This window comes from Camelus dromedarius, chromosome 6 (assembly GCF_036321535.1).
Source record: "Camelus dromedarius isolate mCamDro1 chromosome 6, mCamDro1.pat, whole genome shotgun sequence".
Taxonomy (NCBI): domain Eukaryota; kingdom Metazoa; phylum Chordata; class Mammalia; order Artiodactyla; family Camelidae; genus Camelus; species Camelus dromedarius.
Window position 1 is genome coordinate 9,018,542 of NC_087441.1, and position 19,436 is coordinate 9,037,977.

Here is a 19,436-nt window from a genome sequence, read left to right on the forward strand (position 1 = left end):
CTCTCCCTGTGAGCTTTTACCGTTGAACTAGCTCACAGTCGGCTCCTTCCCATTGTTAAGAACCTGCTTGTTTCCCACAGTTACATCTTGATTGGTATAAAGGCAATAGGAAGCCTTTCCAAATAGAAGCTTCTCCAACTGGATACGACAGGAGCCCTACTTCCCAAACAGATGCAGGGAAGTGGTGCAGGAGACCATCGGGAGACAAAGGACACGCATCTTATTCCCAGTAGGGATCCAGTTCAGAAAATTTAACCTTATTTTCATCTGTACTTAATGGAAGTATTTTTATTTTGCATAGGTAGTAAAAACAGAAAATCACTAATCCCAAGGATGTGGGTTGACCCATTACACATGCTAAGTTTTGGAGAGAATTTGTGTTTATAAAACTTTTACTCCAGAATCCATTTGCTAGAGAAGCCCTTTCTCCACCGTCGTCAGAACTGACACGGCGAGCGCTCTCCGAGGGTCCGATCCAGGTCACGTGTGTTGGGCCTGCCTTGCGCAGCCGCAGTAGCCGCCAAAGGGGTGGTCAAAGGGTCCAGTTTGCGCAGCCGCAGTACCAGGCGGAAGGCGCGTTCGAAGGCGCCGGCTTGGTACCGCCTCGGTAACTTGCTGAGGGAGCGGCCAACGGTCACAGGTGCTTCCCTTCGAGCTTTGAAGGCTGCCGGCTGCTTTCTCCCTTTCTCTTCCGTCATCTGTTGAGCGAGGGGCCATGAGCTGGACTGTGAGAGTCCTGCGGGCTGGCCAGAGAGTGGGCGCTGCGAAAGCGAATTTCCTGGACTTGGGAATGGTGTTAGGCCCCCGCCAGACAGCTGGCGTCCCCCTCAGGGGCGCGTGGCCCGTCGCCCCCGCGTCTGAGATGGCGACCGTCAAGTGTGAGCTTCTGAAGAATCTCACTTCGGACGAGGCCGTTCGTTGCAGTAAGATCTCCATTGTAGGAACTGGATCGGTTGGCATGGCCTGTGCTATCAGCATCCTGTTAAAAGGCTTGAGTGATGAACTTGCCTTGGTGGATGTTGATGAAGGCCGACTGAAGGGTGAGACAATGGATCTTCAACATGGCAGTTCGTTCGTCAAAATGCCAAATATTGTTTACAGCAAAGATTACCTTGTCACTGCAAACTCCAGCCTCGTGATTATCACAGCAGGTGCACGCCAGGAAAAAGGGGAAACACGCCTTAATTTAGTCCAGCGAAATTTGGCCATCTTTAAATTAATGATTTCCAGTATTGTCCAACACAGCCCTCGCTGCAAACTGATTGTTGTTTCCAATCCAGTGGATATCTTAACTTATGTAGCCTGGAAGTTGAGTGAATTCCCTCAAAACCGTGTTATTGGAAGTGGTTGTAATCTGGACACTGCCCGTTTCCGTTTCTTGATCGGGCAAAGGCTTGGTATCCATTCTGAAAGCTGTCATGGGTGGATCCTTGGAGAGCATGGAGATTCAAGTGTTCCTGTGTGGAGTGGTGTGAACATTGCTGGTATTCCTCTGAAAACTCTGAATGTAGATATAGGAACTGATAAAGATCCTGAGCAGTGGAAAAATGTTCACAAAGATGTGGTTGCTAGTGCCTATGACATTATTAAAATGAAAGGTTATACTTCTTGGGCCATTGGCCTATCTGTGGCTGATTTAACAGAAAGTATTTTGAAAAATCTTAGGAGAGTGCATCCAGTTTCCACCAGAATTAAGGGTCTCTATGGAATAAATGAGGAAGTATTCCTCAGTGTTCCTTGTATCCTGGGAGAAAATGGTATTACTGACCTTATAAGAGTAAAGTTGGCCCCTGAAGAAGAGGCTCGTCTGCAGAAGAGTGCAAAAACTCTTTGGGAAATTCAGAAGGAGCTTGAGTTTTAAAGTTGTTTTAAAAAACTGCCATTCTGAAGTTATTCAAGGAAAGATAGTTATGGGGTTATGTATATCCAGTTTTTGAATAAATTTGAATTCCTAAAAGTTGGAAAGTGTGTGTGTGTGTGTGTGTGTGTGTGTGAAGAGAGAGAGAGATGTCATTTGGTTTTTGTTCTGGGTAGCTTATACCTATGTTCATTTAAATACTGTTTTTTAGAAGTTGTAACTTCCTATACAGTGTAAAAATAAATGTATACATAGAAGTACTTTGTGTAATGGAGCCATCAGCTGTCCTCATTCCCCTGTGACAACCTTATAAGCCAGGCCTTTAAAAAGGCATCATAAAATGGGAGCAGCAGGTCCTGTGTTTGTGTGTGTGTGTATATTTGCATCCGTTCACCTTTGTGTGCCAGTGAAGCAGGATCATTAGGTAAAATATGAAAAATAATAGTGATCTGGTTGGTAGCTGTTATAAAGTTTAATGCAATAAAATATAAAGCTTTTAGAAAGAGGCCTGTACTACAAAGGTAGTACAGTTACTAAAAATAAAGCCTGACTGAAATCATTTTAGAACTGCCTCTGAGAACCTGACCTGTTAGCCCATTAAATCAAGAAGCATGTTATGGAGGGGAGGGTATAGCTCAAGTGGTAGAGCACATGCTGAGCATGCACAAGGTCCTGGGTTCAGTCCCCAGTACCTCCTCTAAAAATAAATACATAAATAAGCCTAATTACCTCCCTCCTGCCAAAAAAATTATAAATAAATAAATTAACAACAACAAAAAAGCAGCATGTTAAATTGTTCTTACTGGACTGGGTCTTAGCTGCAGAGTAGGCCTTGGCCCTAAGACACTCCAGGGTCATCTCTTTCCAGTTTACTTCACATTTACAGAAAGCATTTGCTTTTGAATTGTGTCCTGTTGTTAATCATTGTCATAAAAATTGGCCATTTTAATGAGTACTTAAGGGATTGTATTTCTCAGAAAGTTACATGTTCACTTTCTATTCCTAAATCAATTGACTTTACTATAGATTCTAGACTTTATGCATGTGTTACAGTGAGAGTTTAGGAGAAAGTAAAGATGCTTGTCTGACCTTTACCTAAATAATGGTACTAAGAACTTAGAAAATGAGAAGCTGAGATTTTTAAAATTCATCTTAGCCTTCCTAGTGCAACTGAATATTAAATAAATAACATGGTATGTTCAAACATCTCAGGATTTACATGGCTATCAACAGGCCTAATCAAAATTGAAAAGTACCAGCATCTGCTCTCTAAATTAAGCCAGTCCTGCTTAATTGAACTTTATCAAGTAGACACAGAAAAGCCATCCACCCCAAAAAACTGACTCTTTAATCAGAGCTCCCATACTATTTCATTGAAAATATCAAAATGTTCTGATTATACAGGAAGCTGTGCCATACAATGGGATTAGTTGTGCTGAGCTCCCTGAAGGTGGGAAGAGTGGTGCTTTGGTTGTACCAGGTGGTTCTAAAACCTTTTTAAGCTTAACTGCACAAGGTTCCTCTTATTTGTCCAGCCCTTGAGTTTTTTATTGAAACATAGTTGATTTACAATGTGTTAGTTTCTGGTATACAGCATAGTGATTCAGTTATACATATATATTCTTTTTCATTATGGATTATTATAAGATATTGAATATAGTTCCCTGTGCTATACAGTAGGACCTTGTTTATCTTGTATATAATAGTTTGTATATGTTGATCTCAAACTCCTAATTAATCCCTCCCCCCTTTCCCCTTTGATAACCATAAGTTTTCTATGTCTGTGAGTCTGTTTCTGTTTTGTAGATAAGCTAATTTGTGTCATTTTTTAAGATTCCCCATGTAAGTGATATCAAATGATACTTGTCTTTCTCTGTCTGACTTACTTTGCTTAGTATGATAATCTCTAGGTCCATCCACATTGCTGCACATGGCATTATTTTTATTCTTTTTTATGGCTGAGTAGTATTCCATTGTGTGTATATGTGTGCATGTATACCACAACCAGCCCTTGAGTTTTTACTCAGCCGTGTTTCAACCACATTTAATGTAATATGGAAGGGGACCAGAGCATGCCTTATGTCTGTTTTGTAATTCTCTCCATCAGCTATGTCAGTCAGGATAGGCTAGGTTATACCACAGTAAAAAACAATCTCCAACTGTGTGGCTTAAAATAAAAGAGGTTTGTTTCTTTCCTAAAATCCACTATGAGTTTACACAACTCTCTAGGAAGCTTTCCCCACAGGCCGGCTTCATACATCAGGTTGCCTTGATCTTGAGGCACCACCACAGCTACACAGGTTCCCATGATTGCTATGGAAAAGGAAGAGAGGCCTGGAGAAATGAACACCTGCAATTACACGCTTCACCCTGGAAGTGACATACATTTCTTTTCCTCATATTTTATTAGCCAGAATTAGTCTCGTGGTTACCTAACTTCAAGAGGGTAGAGAAGTATAACCCCCTGTATCAAGAAATAGATGAGTGCTGGCTGTCGGTAAACATTGGTAATAATCTGCTATAGCATTCTAAATAACATGGTCACCATTGCAAGAATTATAGGCTTTTAAAGTCATTTTTAGTGAAATCTGTACATGAGTAGAGGTTGTAGAGGTGCCATGTCTTTACAGATCACAGAACCAGAGCGTCTGTGGGGGAAGAGCCTGGATACCAGTCAGGCAGTTGTACTCCTAAACCACATCACCGTGGAGGGGTTAACCTCTCTGACCTCTGGTTGGTTCCTCATATGTAAAGTGGTAGTCCTCATTTATGCCACATAGAATTGGGAAGACTTAATGTAAAAGCCTACTGCTTGGTATATATAGGTGATCTCAAATGGCAGATGTTATTATTCCTATTCAGGGAACACTTACAGTCTTATTCTGTTTTATCTTATGAAGAACCTGAATTTCCAGGTTCTTCAGAATTACCATTGGCACTGTAAGTATTGACATATGCAAAGGCTTGCTCATCAGTTGGTCCTATAAAGCCTTTATTATTCCAACCCTAGCACTGAGGCTGGCAGTAGTCCTCTACCTACAAGTGAGGAAACTGAAGCTAAACGAGCTAGTTGATGGCAAAGACATTTTAAAACTTGGAGCTTTTAATTCCGATAGCTGTCTGTTTATTAGGCTAAATGCTGTAAGGCTTTTCTCAGATTAATTAAATTGGGGACTTATCCTCAGGCTTTTGTCATTTTTCATCACAGCATATATTAGACCAAAAGTTTTCATGTTGTTTTTTCCCTTGCCAAGATATGCATGTTAAATGTGTAGCCGTATCCCATGTTTCACTCCTGGTATACTGGCTAAATGGCTCTTCAAAAAGCCTTTGCAGTGTGAATGAGAATAGTAACATTATTGGAAACGTAATCTTGAATCTGTTCTAATATCTAAAAAGTCAGTCAGAATGTCCGTATTAGTGAAAATTACTTGTAGTACATTTTCCAATTGTCATAACACTCGGAGAATTGCTGCCTTAAAGTGGTACTTTCTGGTAATACCACAACACAGCACTATTGGACACAATTTGGGACTTAAGGATGGTGTTCTTGGAGCAGTGGGCTCATTTCCTAGGGAGTGCCATTCGGACCTTAGTTTGTGGAGAGAGGCTCCTGGAGTTGTGCATTACTCAGTGGCCCTGCTTAGAAGGGTAGGCCTGTGATCAGTAACCTTGGAAAAATTCTCCCTGGTCAAAGGAAAGAGGGAAGAAGACTGCAGGAAAGAAATCCCCAAATTTAGAAAATGCTTCAGATTAAAACTGAGTTGCCAGATGGAGAGTCAAGTTACCAGCATGCCCCATCTTCAAACTTGTGGGGTATTAGGGTAGAGGGATGGTTCTGTGGCAATGGCTGTGATTATTATTGTGGAATACATTTATTTTATAACCACATTTGCTTAAATGTACTCAGTCCCTAAATCTTTCATCAAGCACATTTGTAAGCAAAGGAATGTTCTGTAGGCCTGTGATGGAGTATCACTGATAAGACCAACACCTCTGATCTGCATATCAGAAATTGAAACAGGTGGAAAAAACTGAAGGTTTTCATCTACTATCCATATACATTAATACTACAAGCTTTAAAACCTTCTATGGAGCCCTATTGTTTAAAGCAACTTGAGGCCCTGTTTATAACTTAAAATGTAGACTTCATTTCCATTTCCACAGCTTACATTTTTTAAAAATTTCATCAAAATATAGTCGATGTACAATATTATGTAACAGGTGTAAAATACAGTGTTTCAGAATTTTTAAAGGTTATACTCCGTTTATTATTATAAAATATTGGTTACATACCCTGTGTTGTACAGTATATCCTTGTAGCTTATTTTATACATAATAGTTTGTACCTGTTAGTCCCCTACCCCTATATTGCCCCTCCCCTCATCCTTCTCCCCACTGGTAGCCCCTGGTTTGTTCTCTATATCTGTGAGTCATATGTTTCTTTTTTGTTATATTCACTAGTTTGTTGTGTTTTTTCAGATTCCACATAAAAATGATATCATACAGTATTTGTCTTTCTCTTTTGGACTTATTTCACTAAGCATGATACCCTCCAGACCCATCCATGTTGTTTCAAATGGCAAAATTTCATTCCCTTTTATGGCTGATTAGTATTCCATTATATATACGTGTGTGTATACACACCACATATTCTTTATCCATTCATCTGTGATGGACTCTTAGGTCACTTCCATATCTTGGCAATTGTAAACAATGCTGCTATGAATGTTGGGGTGCATGTATCTTTTCAAATTAGTGTTTTTGGTTTTTTTCAGAAATACTTCCAGGAGTGGAATTGCTGGGTCATATGGTAGTTCTATTTTTAGTATTTTGAGAAATCTCCATACTGTTTTCCACGTTGGCTGCGCCTAGTTTACATTCCTACCAATAACGTATAAGGGTTTCCTCTTCTCCACATCCTCACCAACATTTGTTGTTTGTGTTCTTTTTAAGGATAACCATTCTAACAGGTGTGAGGTCATATCTCATTGTGGTTTTGATTTGCATTTCCCAGCAGATTTAGTGATGCTGAGCATCTTTTCATGTTCCTGTTGGCCATCTGCATGTCCTCTTTGAAAAAATGTCTATTTAGGTCTTATGCCCATCTTTTAATCAGGTTGTTATTTTTCAGTTTGGGGGTCTTTTTTTTTTTAAGGTGATTGTTGTTGTTGTTGAGTTGTATGAGCTATTTATTTATATATGTTAGATATTAAATCCTTATCAGTCATATCACTTGCAAATATTTTCTCCTATTCAGTAGGTTGTCTTCATTTTGTCAGTGGTTTCCTTTGTTGTGCAGTGTAATTAGGTCTCATTTGATTGTTTTTGCTTTTATTTCCTTTGCTTTAGGAGACAGATCCAAAAAAAATATTGCTAGTATTTATGTCAAAGAGTGTTTGCCTGTGTTTTCCTCTAGGAGTTTTATAGTTCCCAGTCTTACATTTAGGACTTTAATCCATTTTGAGTTTATTTTTGTGCATGGTGTTAGAGAATGTCCTCATTTCACTCTTTTACATGTAGCTGTCCAGTTTTCCCAGTACCCCTTATTGAAGAGACTTTTCTCCATTGTTTATTCTTGGCTTCATTGTTGTAGATTGATTGAGCATACGTGCATGGATTTATTTCTGGGTTCTCTAGTCTTTCCACTGATTTATGTCTTTTTGTATCAGCACCATACTTTTTTGATTACTGTAGCTTTGTAGTATAATCTGAAGTCAGGGAGTGTGATTCCTCTAGATCTGTTCTTCCTTCCCAAGATTATTTTGGCTATGTAGGGTCTTCTGTGTTTTCATACAAATTTTAAAGTTATTTGTTCTAGTTCTGTGAAACATGCCATTGGTATTTTGATAGGGATTGCATTGAGTCTGTAGATTACCTTGGGTAGTATGGTCATTTTTAACAGTATCAATTCTTCCAGTTCATGAACATGGTATATCTTTACATCTGTTTGTGTTGTCTTCAGTTTCTTTCATCACTGTCTTATGGTTTTCCAACTACAGATCTTTTTCCCATTGGGTAGTTTTATTCCTAGGTATTTTATTTTATTTTATTTTATTTTATTTTATTTTATTTATTCATTTATTTTTATTTTTTATTTATTTTATTTTATTTTATTTTATTTTATTTTATTTTATTTTATTTTTGATGCAGTGGTAAATGAGATTGGTTCCTCAGTTTCTCTTTCTGATAGTTCATTATTAGTGTATAAAAATGCAGCAGATTTCCGTATATTAATTTTGTATCCTGCAACTTTACCAAATTCACTGATGAGCTCTAGTAGTTTTCTGGCAGCATTCTTAGGATTTTCTATGTATAGTATCACGTCATCTACAGTGACAGTTTTACTTCTTCCTTTCCAATTTGGATTTCTTTTATTTCTTTTTCTTCTCTGGTTGCTGTGGCTCGGACTTAGAATACTATGTTGAATAAAAGTGTTGAGAGTGGGCATCCTTGTCTTTTTCCTGATCTCAGAGGAAACACTTTGAGCTTTTCACTATTGAGTATAATGTTAGCTGTGGGTTTGTCACATATGGTCTTTATTATGTTGAGGTATGTTCCATCTATACCCACTTTCTGGGTAAAGGGATGTTGAATTTTGTCAAAAGATTTTTCACCATCTATTGAGATGATTATATGGTTTTTATTCTTCAGTGTGTTAATGTGGTGTATTACACTGATTGATTTGTGGATATTGAAAAATCTTACAGCCCTGGGATAAATCCCACTTGATCATAGCGTATGATCCTTTTAATGTATTGTTGGATTTGGTTTGCTAACATTTTGTTGAGGTTTTTTGCATCTGTGTTCATCAAAGATATTGGCCTATAATTTTCTTTTTTTGTGTGATATCTTTGTCTGGTTTTGGTATCAGGATGATGTTGGTGTCATAGAATGAGTTTGGAAGTGTACCTTCCTCTGCAGTTTTTTGGAATAGTTTGAGAATAGGTGTTAACTCTTCTCTAAATGTTTGGTAGAATTCACCTGTGAAGCCATCTGGTCCTGGACTTTTGTTTATTGGGACTTTTTAAATTACTGATTCAATTTCATTACTGGTAACTGGTCTGGTCATATTTTCTATTTCTTCCTGGGTCAGTCTTGGGAGATTACACATTTTTAAGAATCTGACGTTTCTTCTTAGTTTTCTATGCTATTGGCATATAGTTCATAGTAGTCTCTTAAGAATGATCCTTTGTATTTCTGTGGTGTCAGTTGTAATGTCTTCTTTTTTTATTTCTGATTTTATTGATTTGGGTCTTTTCCCTTTTTTTCTTGATGAGTCTGGCTAAATATTTATCAATTTTGTTTATCTTTTCAAAGAACCAGCTTTTAGTTTCATTGATTTTTTTTTTTTAGTCTGTATTTCATTTATTTCTGCTCTGATCTTTATGATTTCTTTCCTTCTACTAACTTTGGGTTTTGTTTGTTCTTCTTTCTCTATTTCCTTTTGATGTAGGTTAGGTTATTGGAGATTTTTCTTGTTTCCTGAGGTAAGCTTGTATCAACTATAAACTTCCCTGTTAGAAATACTTTTGCTGCATCACATAGGTTTTGGATCTTGGATTATCATGTTTTCACTTTCATTTGTCTCTAGGTATTTTTTACTTTCCTCTTTAATTTCTTCATTGATCCATTGGTTGTTTAGTAGCATATTATTTAGCCTCCACGTGTTCATGTTTTTTGCAGTTTTTTTTTCTTGTAGTTGATTTCTAGTCTTACAGCATTGTGGTTGGGAAAGATGCTTGACATGATTTAAGTTTTTTTGTTTTGTTTAAATTTACCAAGGCTTGTTTTGTGGCCTATAGCATGTGATCTATCCTGGAGAATGTTCTGTGTGCACTTGAAAAGAATGTGTATTCTGCTGCTTTTAGTTGCAGTGTTCTATATATGTCAATTAAGCCCATCTGGTCTAATGTGTCATTTAAGGCCAATGTTTTCTTATTTTCTGTCTGGGTGATCTGTCCATTGATGTAAGTAGGGTGTTAAAATCCCCTACTATTATTGTGTTACTGTTGATCTCACCCTTTATGTCCATTCATATTTGTTTTTTGTATTTAAGTGCTCCTATGTTGGGTGCATATATATTTACAACTGTCATATCTTCCTCTTAGACTAAACTTATGTCGTGTCCTTGTCTCTTATAGCAGCCTTTATTTTAAAGTGTATTTTGTGTAATATAAGTGTAGGCAGCATGTATATGCATCTTGTTTTCTATCCATTCAGCCACTGTATGTTTTTTGATTGGAGCATTTCTATTTAAGGTAATTATTGATATGTATGTTCTTATTGCCATTTTGTTAATTGTTTGAGGGGTATTTTTTAGGTCTTTTTTCCCCCTTTTGTTCTGTTGTGATTTGATAACTAACTTTAGTGTTACACTTGGATTCCTTTGTGTGTGTGTGTGTGTGTGTACATACCCATTATAGACATTTGGTTTGTGGTTACCATGAGGTTTCTAGATAGATGGATAGATGGATAGATAGATAAGTAGATAGAGAGAGAGTTGTTTTAAGTTGCTGATCTCTTAATTTCAAATGCATTTTAGCAACCCTGCATTTTGTACTCTCCTCTCCTCACTGTTTTTTATATCATATTTTATATCTAAGTGTTTTGTTTATCCCTTAACTGCTTATTATGGATATAGATGATTTTACTACTTTTATCTTTTAATCTTCCTACTAGCTTTGTGTGTAGATGATTTCCTACCTTTATTGTATGTATGACTTTACCATTGAGTTTTTGGGTTTTTTTTTTTGCATTTTGTAATTTTCATGTTTCTAGTTGCGGCCTTTTCTTTTTCACTTAGAGAAGTTTCTTTAACATTTGTAAAGCTGCTTTGGTGGTGCTGAACTCTTTTAGCTTTTGCTTGTCTATAAACGTTTTTGACCATTCCATCATTATCTGATCAAGAGTCTTGCTGGGTAGAGTATCCTTGGTTGTAGGTTTTTCCCTTTCATTACTTTAAATGTGTCGTATCACTCCCTTCTGGCTGGCAGCATTTCTGCTGAAAAGTCAGCTGATAGCCTTATGGGAGTTCCCCTGTATGGTACTTGTTGCTTTTCCCTTTGTGCTTTTAATATTCTCTCTTTACCTTTAATTTTTGCCACTTTAATTACAGTGTGTCTTGGTGTGTTCCTCTTTGGGTTAATCCTGTATGGGACTTTCTGGACTTGTATGACTGTTTCCTTTCTCAGGTTAGGGATGTTCACAGCTATTATATCTTCAAGTATGTTCTCAGCCCTTCTCTTCTATGATTCCTATAATGCAAATGTTATTGTGCTTGATACTGTTCTAAAGGTCTCTTAAACAGTCCTTATTTCTTTTCATTTTTTCTTCTGTTCAGCATCAATGATTTCCACTACTCTATCATCCATCTTACTGATCTGCTCCTCTGTATCATTTAGACTACTATTGATTCCTTCTAGTATTTTTTTAGTTCAGTTATTGTATTCTTCATCTCTGATGGTTCTTTATTTTCTAACTTTTTGTAATTTCTTGCTCTGTGCATCCATTCTTCTCCTGCATTCTTTGATCATCTTTATGATCCCTTCCCTGAACACTTTCTTGGGTAGATTGCCTGTCTCCACCCTGTGTGTCCCAGCAGCACACTTACCCTCTCGTCACCCAAGCTATATATGCTCTAGGGGTTCCCCCATGAGGGGTGTGTGGGCCCTTCCGTTGTGATCGGCTGACTATGTGGGTAGTCTGATAGGCTTGGTTGGCTGCTGGTTGAGTTGGTTGTCAGGCCGTGCCTTGTGCGGAAGCTTCTAGCTGCTAGGTCCAGGTCACAAGGTGGCTGACTGCAGAACCTCAGGGGGCTCCGGGGCTAGGGCTAGGTCTGCAGGCTGCAGTATTGTGGTTTTCCTGAGTCTGGTGTCAGCCTTCTGGTGGGTAAGACTGTTCCAGAGGCTACAGCAGGCTTCCTGGAGGTTAGGGCTGGTGCCTGCCCCTTGTGGTTGGAGCTGGGTCCCAAACCCTCTGGTGGGCCAGGCTATGTCTAGAGGCAGCTGTAGGCTCAGGAGGTCTTAAGGCAGCCTGTCTGCTGATGGGTGGGCTGTGTCCCTACCCAGTTAGTTGCTTGGCATGAGGTGTCCCAGCACGGGCAAGTACAGGCTGTCAAGTGGGCCCAAAGGAGGATTCCACAATGGCGCCTGCCAACACCAGTGTCCAAGTGGTAGAAGGAGCTCCTGAGAATGGCTGCCGCCAGTGTCTGTCCCCAGGGTGAGCTGCAGCTGCTCCGTACCTCTTGAGGAGACTCTCCAAGACCAGCAGGTAGGTCTGGCCCAGGCTCCTATCAAATTACTGCTATTGCCCTGCGTCCCAGAGCATGTGAGATTTTGTGTCCATCCTTTAAGAGTGAAATCTCTATTTCCCCCAGTCCTCTAGGACTCACAAAAAGCCCCACTGTGTGCCAAAGCCAAATGTCCTGGGGGCTCATTTCCCAGTGCAGGACCCCTGGGCTGAGGAAACTGACATGGGACTCAAAACTCTCACTTCTGTGGGCGAACCTCGGCAATGTAATTATTCTCCAGTTTGTGGGTTGTCCAGCGAGGGGATGGGACTTGATGATATCGTGAGTGCACCCCTCTTACCTGTCTCTTTGTGGTTTTTTTCTTTATGTCTTTAGTTGTAGAAGATCTTTTCTGGTAGGTTCTGGCCTTTTCACTGATGGTTGTTTTGCTGCTAGTCATGATTTTGGTGTGCTTGTGAGAGGAGGTAAGCTCAGGTTCTTTCTACTCTGCTGTCTTGGCCAGTCTCCTCCACAGCTGTAAAAGAGGGCAAAATGGTGTTCTTTATCCCACTTGTCTCCCTTACCTTCCCTTGCTCTGAAGTCTGTCTGTTCTTAGCTGGCTATATTTCAGATATGATTCCTTCTAGTGGTTCAGTTACTCACTTATGACCTTGGGAACAAGAAAATAATATAATATTTGGGAAATGAAAGGAAAGGAAAAAATTGGGCCAAGAAGAGGAAATGAGAACACAGCCCCCTGCCCCTGCTGAAGGAAAGCAGCCACTGCTATTTAGAAGTACATTTCCAGTCCCTCCCCAGGAATGCAGCACTGCCTCTAGTTAAGAACCCCTCATGAAGGGTTCATCAGAGAACAAAGTAGAGAGCTGCAGGGCAGAGGGGGTCAGGGGGAGACACACACGCCGTGGATGCCTGTGTGTGTCTTCAAGATTGGTGTCTGGGACCCAATGTTGAGATAGTTGGCATGGACCTTCTACAGCCTACATATGATGGGTAGCATTATATGTCTTCCACTATCAGAATATTTAAATCAAAATGATATTTAACTATAAATTAATGCTTTTAACAAACATACCATTAATATATATATATATACACATATATATATACATATATATATATACATATATATCTCCATGTGAGCTTTGTTCTTGGAACATAATATGTAATTTGATACTGTAATGACAGTAGCTGAAATATTAGTCCTCTCTCAAAGTAACCAGTCCAAGTAACGACTTTCATGTTGTTCTGAGTCCAGAGTGCTTCCCCAGTCTGATTGAGGAGAGTTGTATCTTTGAGAAATACTGGTTGGGATATGGCTGATCAGAAAACTGCAGTGCTGTGCTATAGTACCTCTGAAATAATACCTTCAGAACAAGACCGTCTACATTAAGAAGAATGAACCAGAGAGTGTGGAGCTAGTATTACCTAACCTGAAGATTACCCACCACCCATAAATTAGCACTCCCCTCCGTTAGGGCAGGGCTCCAGGCTGATACTGCATATTCAGATCATCCAACCTCCTGCTCAGACTCTCAGACCCCAGGTAAACCTCTGCTGGTTGAACCTCTACATTTTTCAACACTGTCTGGCATGTAGAAACATTCTAGTTTATCTGCCATGCATTAATTCCTTCTTTATTAGCCCCCTACTAAGTTTCTTCTCTCCACTCCTTCCCTCTGGCCCCAAAATTTCTCTAACTTTGAATGGCCTCGGTATATTCATTTATTCATTTAGACAGAAATCCCATTCTCAACTGCATCTTTATAATATGAAAGCCAACAACACATACCGTAGGGAGTAAACATCTTGGAGGGTTGATGGTTTAGGGCACATTGCCTTCCCAATTCAGAATGGAGTTTTATGTTATTTAGGGTCCAATAGATTTATACTTGGAAGAAGAAGAGATGTGTCTCATTGTCTTTCAAGGTAGTGAGAACAGTTTTTATCTTTTGTTGCTCTTCTTTGCTCAGTACCACAGCAGTGAGACATCATTCATTCAGCCACGGCGTCCATCTCTAATTGCTTTGGCTCTTTTATCCATCTTTTAACATTTAATGACTAATTTTTTTTTCATCTTTCAGATGAAAGACTTTCGAAGCAAAATGCAATCAATATTTCCAGCAATTCCCAAGAACTCTGAATCGGCTGTTGAGTGGGAGGAAGCATTGAAATCTAAATGAGATGAGCATGGTGGATGAAGTCCAGAACCATTGTTCTGGGAAAGGCTGGCATTGGAGATGCCACAACAGCAAAGAGACTCGATTGATTTCTCCTCAGGAATACATGCAGTTTGTTGACTGAACCTATGGGATGGATGGCATTCAGTGTCCTCATAGGCGGCCAATGGCCATTTCTGTGTGCTCTACTTTACCACTGCTGTGGTTATGCTCACAAGGGGTGTGTATGTATGTGTGTTGGTGGGGAGGGTAAAGTTTTCCCAAAGTTAGGAAGGAAGACTACTTAAAAATAATTATACAGATAACTTCTCCATATGGAGGAAATCCCAGTGGAAATACTTTCATGAATATAACAGTTGAAACTAAGTTTTTTACCTGAAAAAAGAATGTATAATAATATATGATAGAAAATCTTTATAAACAGACTCCTAACAGCAGTAGTACCTCAACATGTCCAATTAAATAAGTTTCAGCAGCCTTTCTTGTCAGCATGTGGTTGTCCGAGCTTGGAGGACTTGCTTCTGTTAGGCAGACTCCAAAGTGATGGATCAGTAGGTGGATCCTGTACATCAGGCAGTGGGTGTGGCTCTGTGGTCCCGGACACAGTCTTTACTTGTATGTGCCAGTTACTTACCTGACGCCCTTACCTTAAGGCCTGTAGCAGAGGGTATAGCTCAATGGTAGAGTGTGTGTGCTTAGCATGTACAAAGTGAGATCCTGGGTTCAATCCCCAGTACTTCCATTAAAAATAAATTTAAAAATTAACCTAATTAGACACACACACCCCCACACACGTACAAAAAAAAAAAAAAAAACCTTTAAATTCTTAAACAAGAAGCCAGTAACAGATTATAATAACTTGAAAGGATAATCATGCTAAAATAATGATACCAAGGGTATAAAATGTACTTTTTTGAGAAATTGGTTCTGGGTCCCTAAATAGTGACTGACAGTTTATAGTTTTATCTCAGTTGTCAGTATGAAAATAGCCCAGTTATCCCTTACCTTAAATATTTTCAACCAGAAAGTTACCTGAGTATTGAGTGTCAATATTAATTGGTACCACCTCCCTAATAGGAACAGCTATTGTTCTGTTTCTGTAAACACACCCAGCCCTTTCCTGTCCTCCAAGATCTCTCCCAGAAAACAGAGAATAATGTCTACATGCAGTTATTTTTGCTGGAGATGAAAATTTTTTTTAAGAAAAGTAATATGCCAATGTGTCCAGAAAAATAACCTCTGGTTGAATATCTTTCTTTATAATTGCTTAGGCCCTAATTAGCAATCAAGTTTAATAAAGTACATTTGAAATTTATCTGTTATAATGAAACCTTTTAATTTTAAGGAAGAATTTTAAATGAAATGTCGAGTGCATAATGTAACATTTTTCTCTGGACCGTGTTACCCTGTTTAAATTGCTGTATTGTTAATTAATTAAACAGGTGTAATCAGCATCTGGGATTCATATTTAAGCTGTTTAAAATCCAAGACTAAAAGGAAAGGGTGTAAAATTTATCCGGGTATGTGGAGTAGCAAAAACTTCACCCACCTTCCATTTTTAACTAAATCTCTGCTAACAAAATATCTTTAGCCTTTGAATGAAATGAAGGAAGGAAAGGCAGGAACAAGACAGAACAGGCTTTTGTCCATATTATGAGCCTGAGTCTAGGGGCATGGTGGGTGCACTCTGGTCCACAGGGCCTGGCACACGGAGGCCTGGAGGAATGACTGAATGCATCTGTGTGATTGATAGGCCTAAGGTTTACAAAACCCTTTCCATAGACATCTGTTGTTCTTAAGGGATGGCGGGGGACTCCCATAAGAATCACCTGCTGAGGGAAGGTTGATGGGGACAGAGTCCTTAGGACCAAGCATAGACTCCAGTTGCATTTTAAAGGCAAAAATGAAGTAACAAAGATGACAGTTAAAAGGAAAACAATATGACTAAAGTGGTATTTTTCTACAGTCAGAACTTAGATATCAGAAGATGTAGTCATTTGTCTGTTCCTGTTATACCAGAGGCGTATTGTTAAGTTGGTTAATGGTAAGGAAAAATGTTTAACAGATAATGTTATTCTTTATGTGAAGTACCATCTGTGTACTGAGTTCTGAATGTTCCTGGATATGGAAGAGAGGAAGTGTTATGGAATTTCAAGTTTGCCTTCTTTGCTGTCTTTATCTTGGGTAGAGTATGACAAACATAATCACATTTATCTCCTGGAGCATAAAGAGTCTTAATCACCCTATTAACCAGGATGACATTTTTCACAGACTTAAAAAGGAATAGAACAGACATTATCTCCCTATAAGCAATCATTTCACGGAGGCTGAGCACTAGAAATATTTTAAAGGATGGATAACACAAGCCATTTCCATTTCATGTGAGCCAGCATTAAGGTGGCTCCCGTAAGAATGCTGCTTATACTGGTTGAGGGTTACGCGTTACATTTAGAATCTCAGCGTCAAAAGAGCCATTAGAGAAAGCAATATAGAGAAAGAGAGAAAACGTGGTGGGCAGGGAGGGGCGACTGCCAAGGCCTCGGGGTTCATTCAAGGGGAAAAAAAAAACGTATTCTGGTAAGTTACTGCTGCGCTGTAAAACTGTATCCATGGGCTGCTGTTATTTTCAGAATCAAGAAAATAATGATTTCTGAACAAACTGGGAATGAAAAATAGGGCATGGGACCTGCCTCACAAGATGCCTAGCAGCCTGTCTCCATGAGAAACATGGAGTCTAATGGTAGGAGAGTGAGCTAGCCGCTGCCCAGGCCCTGCGGAGCTGAGGCGTGACCCCAGGTGACCCTCATTCCATCGCGCTGACACAGGCTGATGCTGGAAAAAACCTGCCTTAGCTGCTCGGTCAAAAGGTGGCACCTCATCACCTCGCCTGTCATACATTCTGCTTAGTTTCATGGCTAGTATGGGACTCAGCTTGCAAATTAATCATTGCAACCTAAGGGGAAAATATAAGAAATTAAGGAAAGGGGGGAGCCCTTTGGGACAAAAGTAATTAAAATCCACTGAATTTAGCTATTTCACTTGAGGCAGAATTTAATCTCTCCTAGGTTTGGTTCATGGAGAGCGTTGTATATTTTCACCTCATTTTCATGTATCTTCTTTAAAACAAACAGTTAAGTACAAATGAAAATCAGCAAGGTAAAATATAACATTTCTCCAAATAGTGAAGTTTCTCACAAAAGTTAGTAAAATACAGATGTTTCGAATATTTTATCATGGGCAAGTGAGATATTTTTCCTTCCTGACGAGTCCCTGAGTCAAGTATTTGGGTCCCTGTATTGATGTGATGAGGACTAATTATCAAAGGCTGTGCTTTTGTGAGTATAGCAGAGGAAAGGAAGTATCTCCTGTAGGCAGTGACATTCATCTGTAACGAGTGAAGCTGTTAGCAGATTTTGTCTGATGGCAGGTAACTCGGTTTTGGAGAAAATTATAATAGCAGTTACCAAGAAGCACACAGAGTTCAACTTTCCTGCCCAGGTGTTAGTGGAGCGATTCAGACCTTAATTTATATTTCTTAATAAGCTAGGTGACGACTTTTGCCTTATCTTTTGGTGAGGCAAGGCCACTTACTAAAGAAAACAAACCAATAGAAAAAGACAAGACTGCATAAAAACATTCTTAATAACAGAAGGGTAAAAGTGATTCTTAATGGACTCCCCTAAGAATCTAAATCAGGCAAACTGAGAATGCTTGTCACATTTATAGAACACCTACCTGCTCACCTGAAGACGCTCCAAAAATTCATCTTCCTGCTGCCCCTGATGCCCTGGGCTTAGTGTGGGAGTCCCGCTCTGCAGCCCAACAGAAAACACCAGGGGACACATCAGGAGGGCTGCCTGGAATGCCAGCGTGAGGCCCGCTGTCTGAAAAGAGCAAGTTGACAGAACTGAGTATACAAAAGCTTAGATTTGACATTCTCTACAGAGTTGCGTGCAATTCTGCAGAGTCCCTTTGCTCTGCCAACCTGGGTGATGGGAGTGTGTTTGTTTTTATTGCTACTGGTTGTCTTCTCCAGCTGTCCCTGTGTGGGGTGTTTCCCTCTGCTTCCTACTCTAAGCAAAGCCCAGGACATCCTCATCCGGAGGACCTGGGCTGTTACCAGGGCTGGACCATCATCACCACCACCTTTGCCTGTATCCTTCCAGGTCCCTTCAATCCGCAGTGGCCACAGCTACTTAGACATCCTTCAGTTGAGATAGAGGTTACAAAACTAAGAAAATTCTAGGCGTAAATCTTATGCAAAGCTAAAATAAGACCTTGTCAAAAGATAAGAATGATTGAGGAAACCCTTTGCTCTGAGCTTGCGCTTGGGCCAGCCCTGATTCTGTTTCCATAGATTTTTATTACAAATGATTGTAGTAAAATATCCATGGAAACAGCACTTTATCGAGTCTTCCAACCCCCTGTTTAAAAGGAGACTCTTCGACATAGTAAGTGGTGAGAGAGTCTCCACTATGGCGGCCAAGAATGCACAGAGGTGGGATCACTGTACCTTATTCAAGCTTATCCAGAGCTGGAGGCAGCTGGCACTTCAGCCTGCAAGACGTGGCTCTGACTCCACAAACCAACTTGCATCCCAGTTTCCCCCGTGCCTTTGCAAGCATCTTTCACATACAAGGTATTCCCCTGAGAAGTGTCCAAATTTCGTGTCTCTGATATGTTTACTAATGAGTTGGGGGTTGAATCCAAGTTCTTCACAGGACTATGCTCAATATTCCTAGTATCACTGAAGAGCAGGGAGGGAGGGCTGGGTTAAACACACAGCGCCAGGTGAGGCCTTAGAGAAAGACCTACATCCCTGGCAGGGAAGCAGGCATCCATCCTTTCTTAGTTACTTCAGGTTTAAGACTAAGCCCATTATAAGCCCTTAATAAATATAGGGAGGGAGGAAAGGGGGAAGATGAGAGCAAGGAGGAGAAAAGAAACAAAGGAAGGAGGTAGGGAAGTGGAAGGGATGGAGAGAAAGAAGGAAGCAAAGAGGCAGGGGGGTGGGAAAGCAGAGGAGGGAGAGAAAGGGGAGGCAGGGCCCTCCTCACTGGGAAGAGGGTCCCCGTGTCCAGACCACACATCCAGCTCCCGGAGAACTCACATACACCTTCTCATCCATGCTGACCTCATTTACCTCAGC

At 39.9% G+C, this 19,436-nt stretch overlaps 2 protein-coding genes across 2 annotated transcripts in view; both read left to right on the forward strand.

The window, feature by feature from the left end:
• TMEM242 (transmembrane protein 242) overlaps positions 1-16,442 on the forward strand; it is a 38,095-nt gene extending 21,653 nt beyond the window's left edge. Inside the window, exon 4 of the mRNA XM_010994039.3 lies at positions 14,192-16,442. Within this exon, the coding sequence (XP_010992341.3) occupies positions 14,192-14,290 (99 nt within the window). The 3' untranslated portion in view covers positions 14,291-16,442. The remainder of the gene's footprint in view (positions 1-14,191) is intronic.
• On the forward strand, positions 236-2,118 carry LDHAL6B (lactate dehydrogenase A like 6B). The gene has a single exon (XM_010994036.3). It carries the CDS (start codon positions 716-718, stop codon positions 1,859-1,861), a length of 1,146 nt encoding a protein of 381 aa, XP_010992338.1. The 5' UTR covers positions 236-715; the 3' UTR covers positions 1,862-2,118.
• Positions 16,443-19,436: the final 2,994 nt, after the last annotated feature.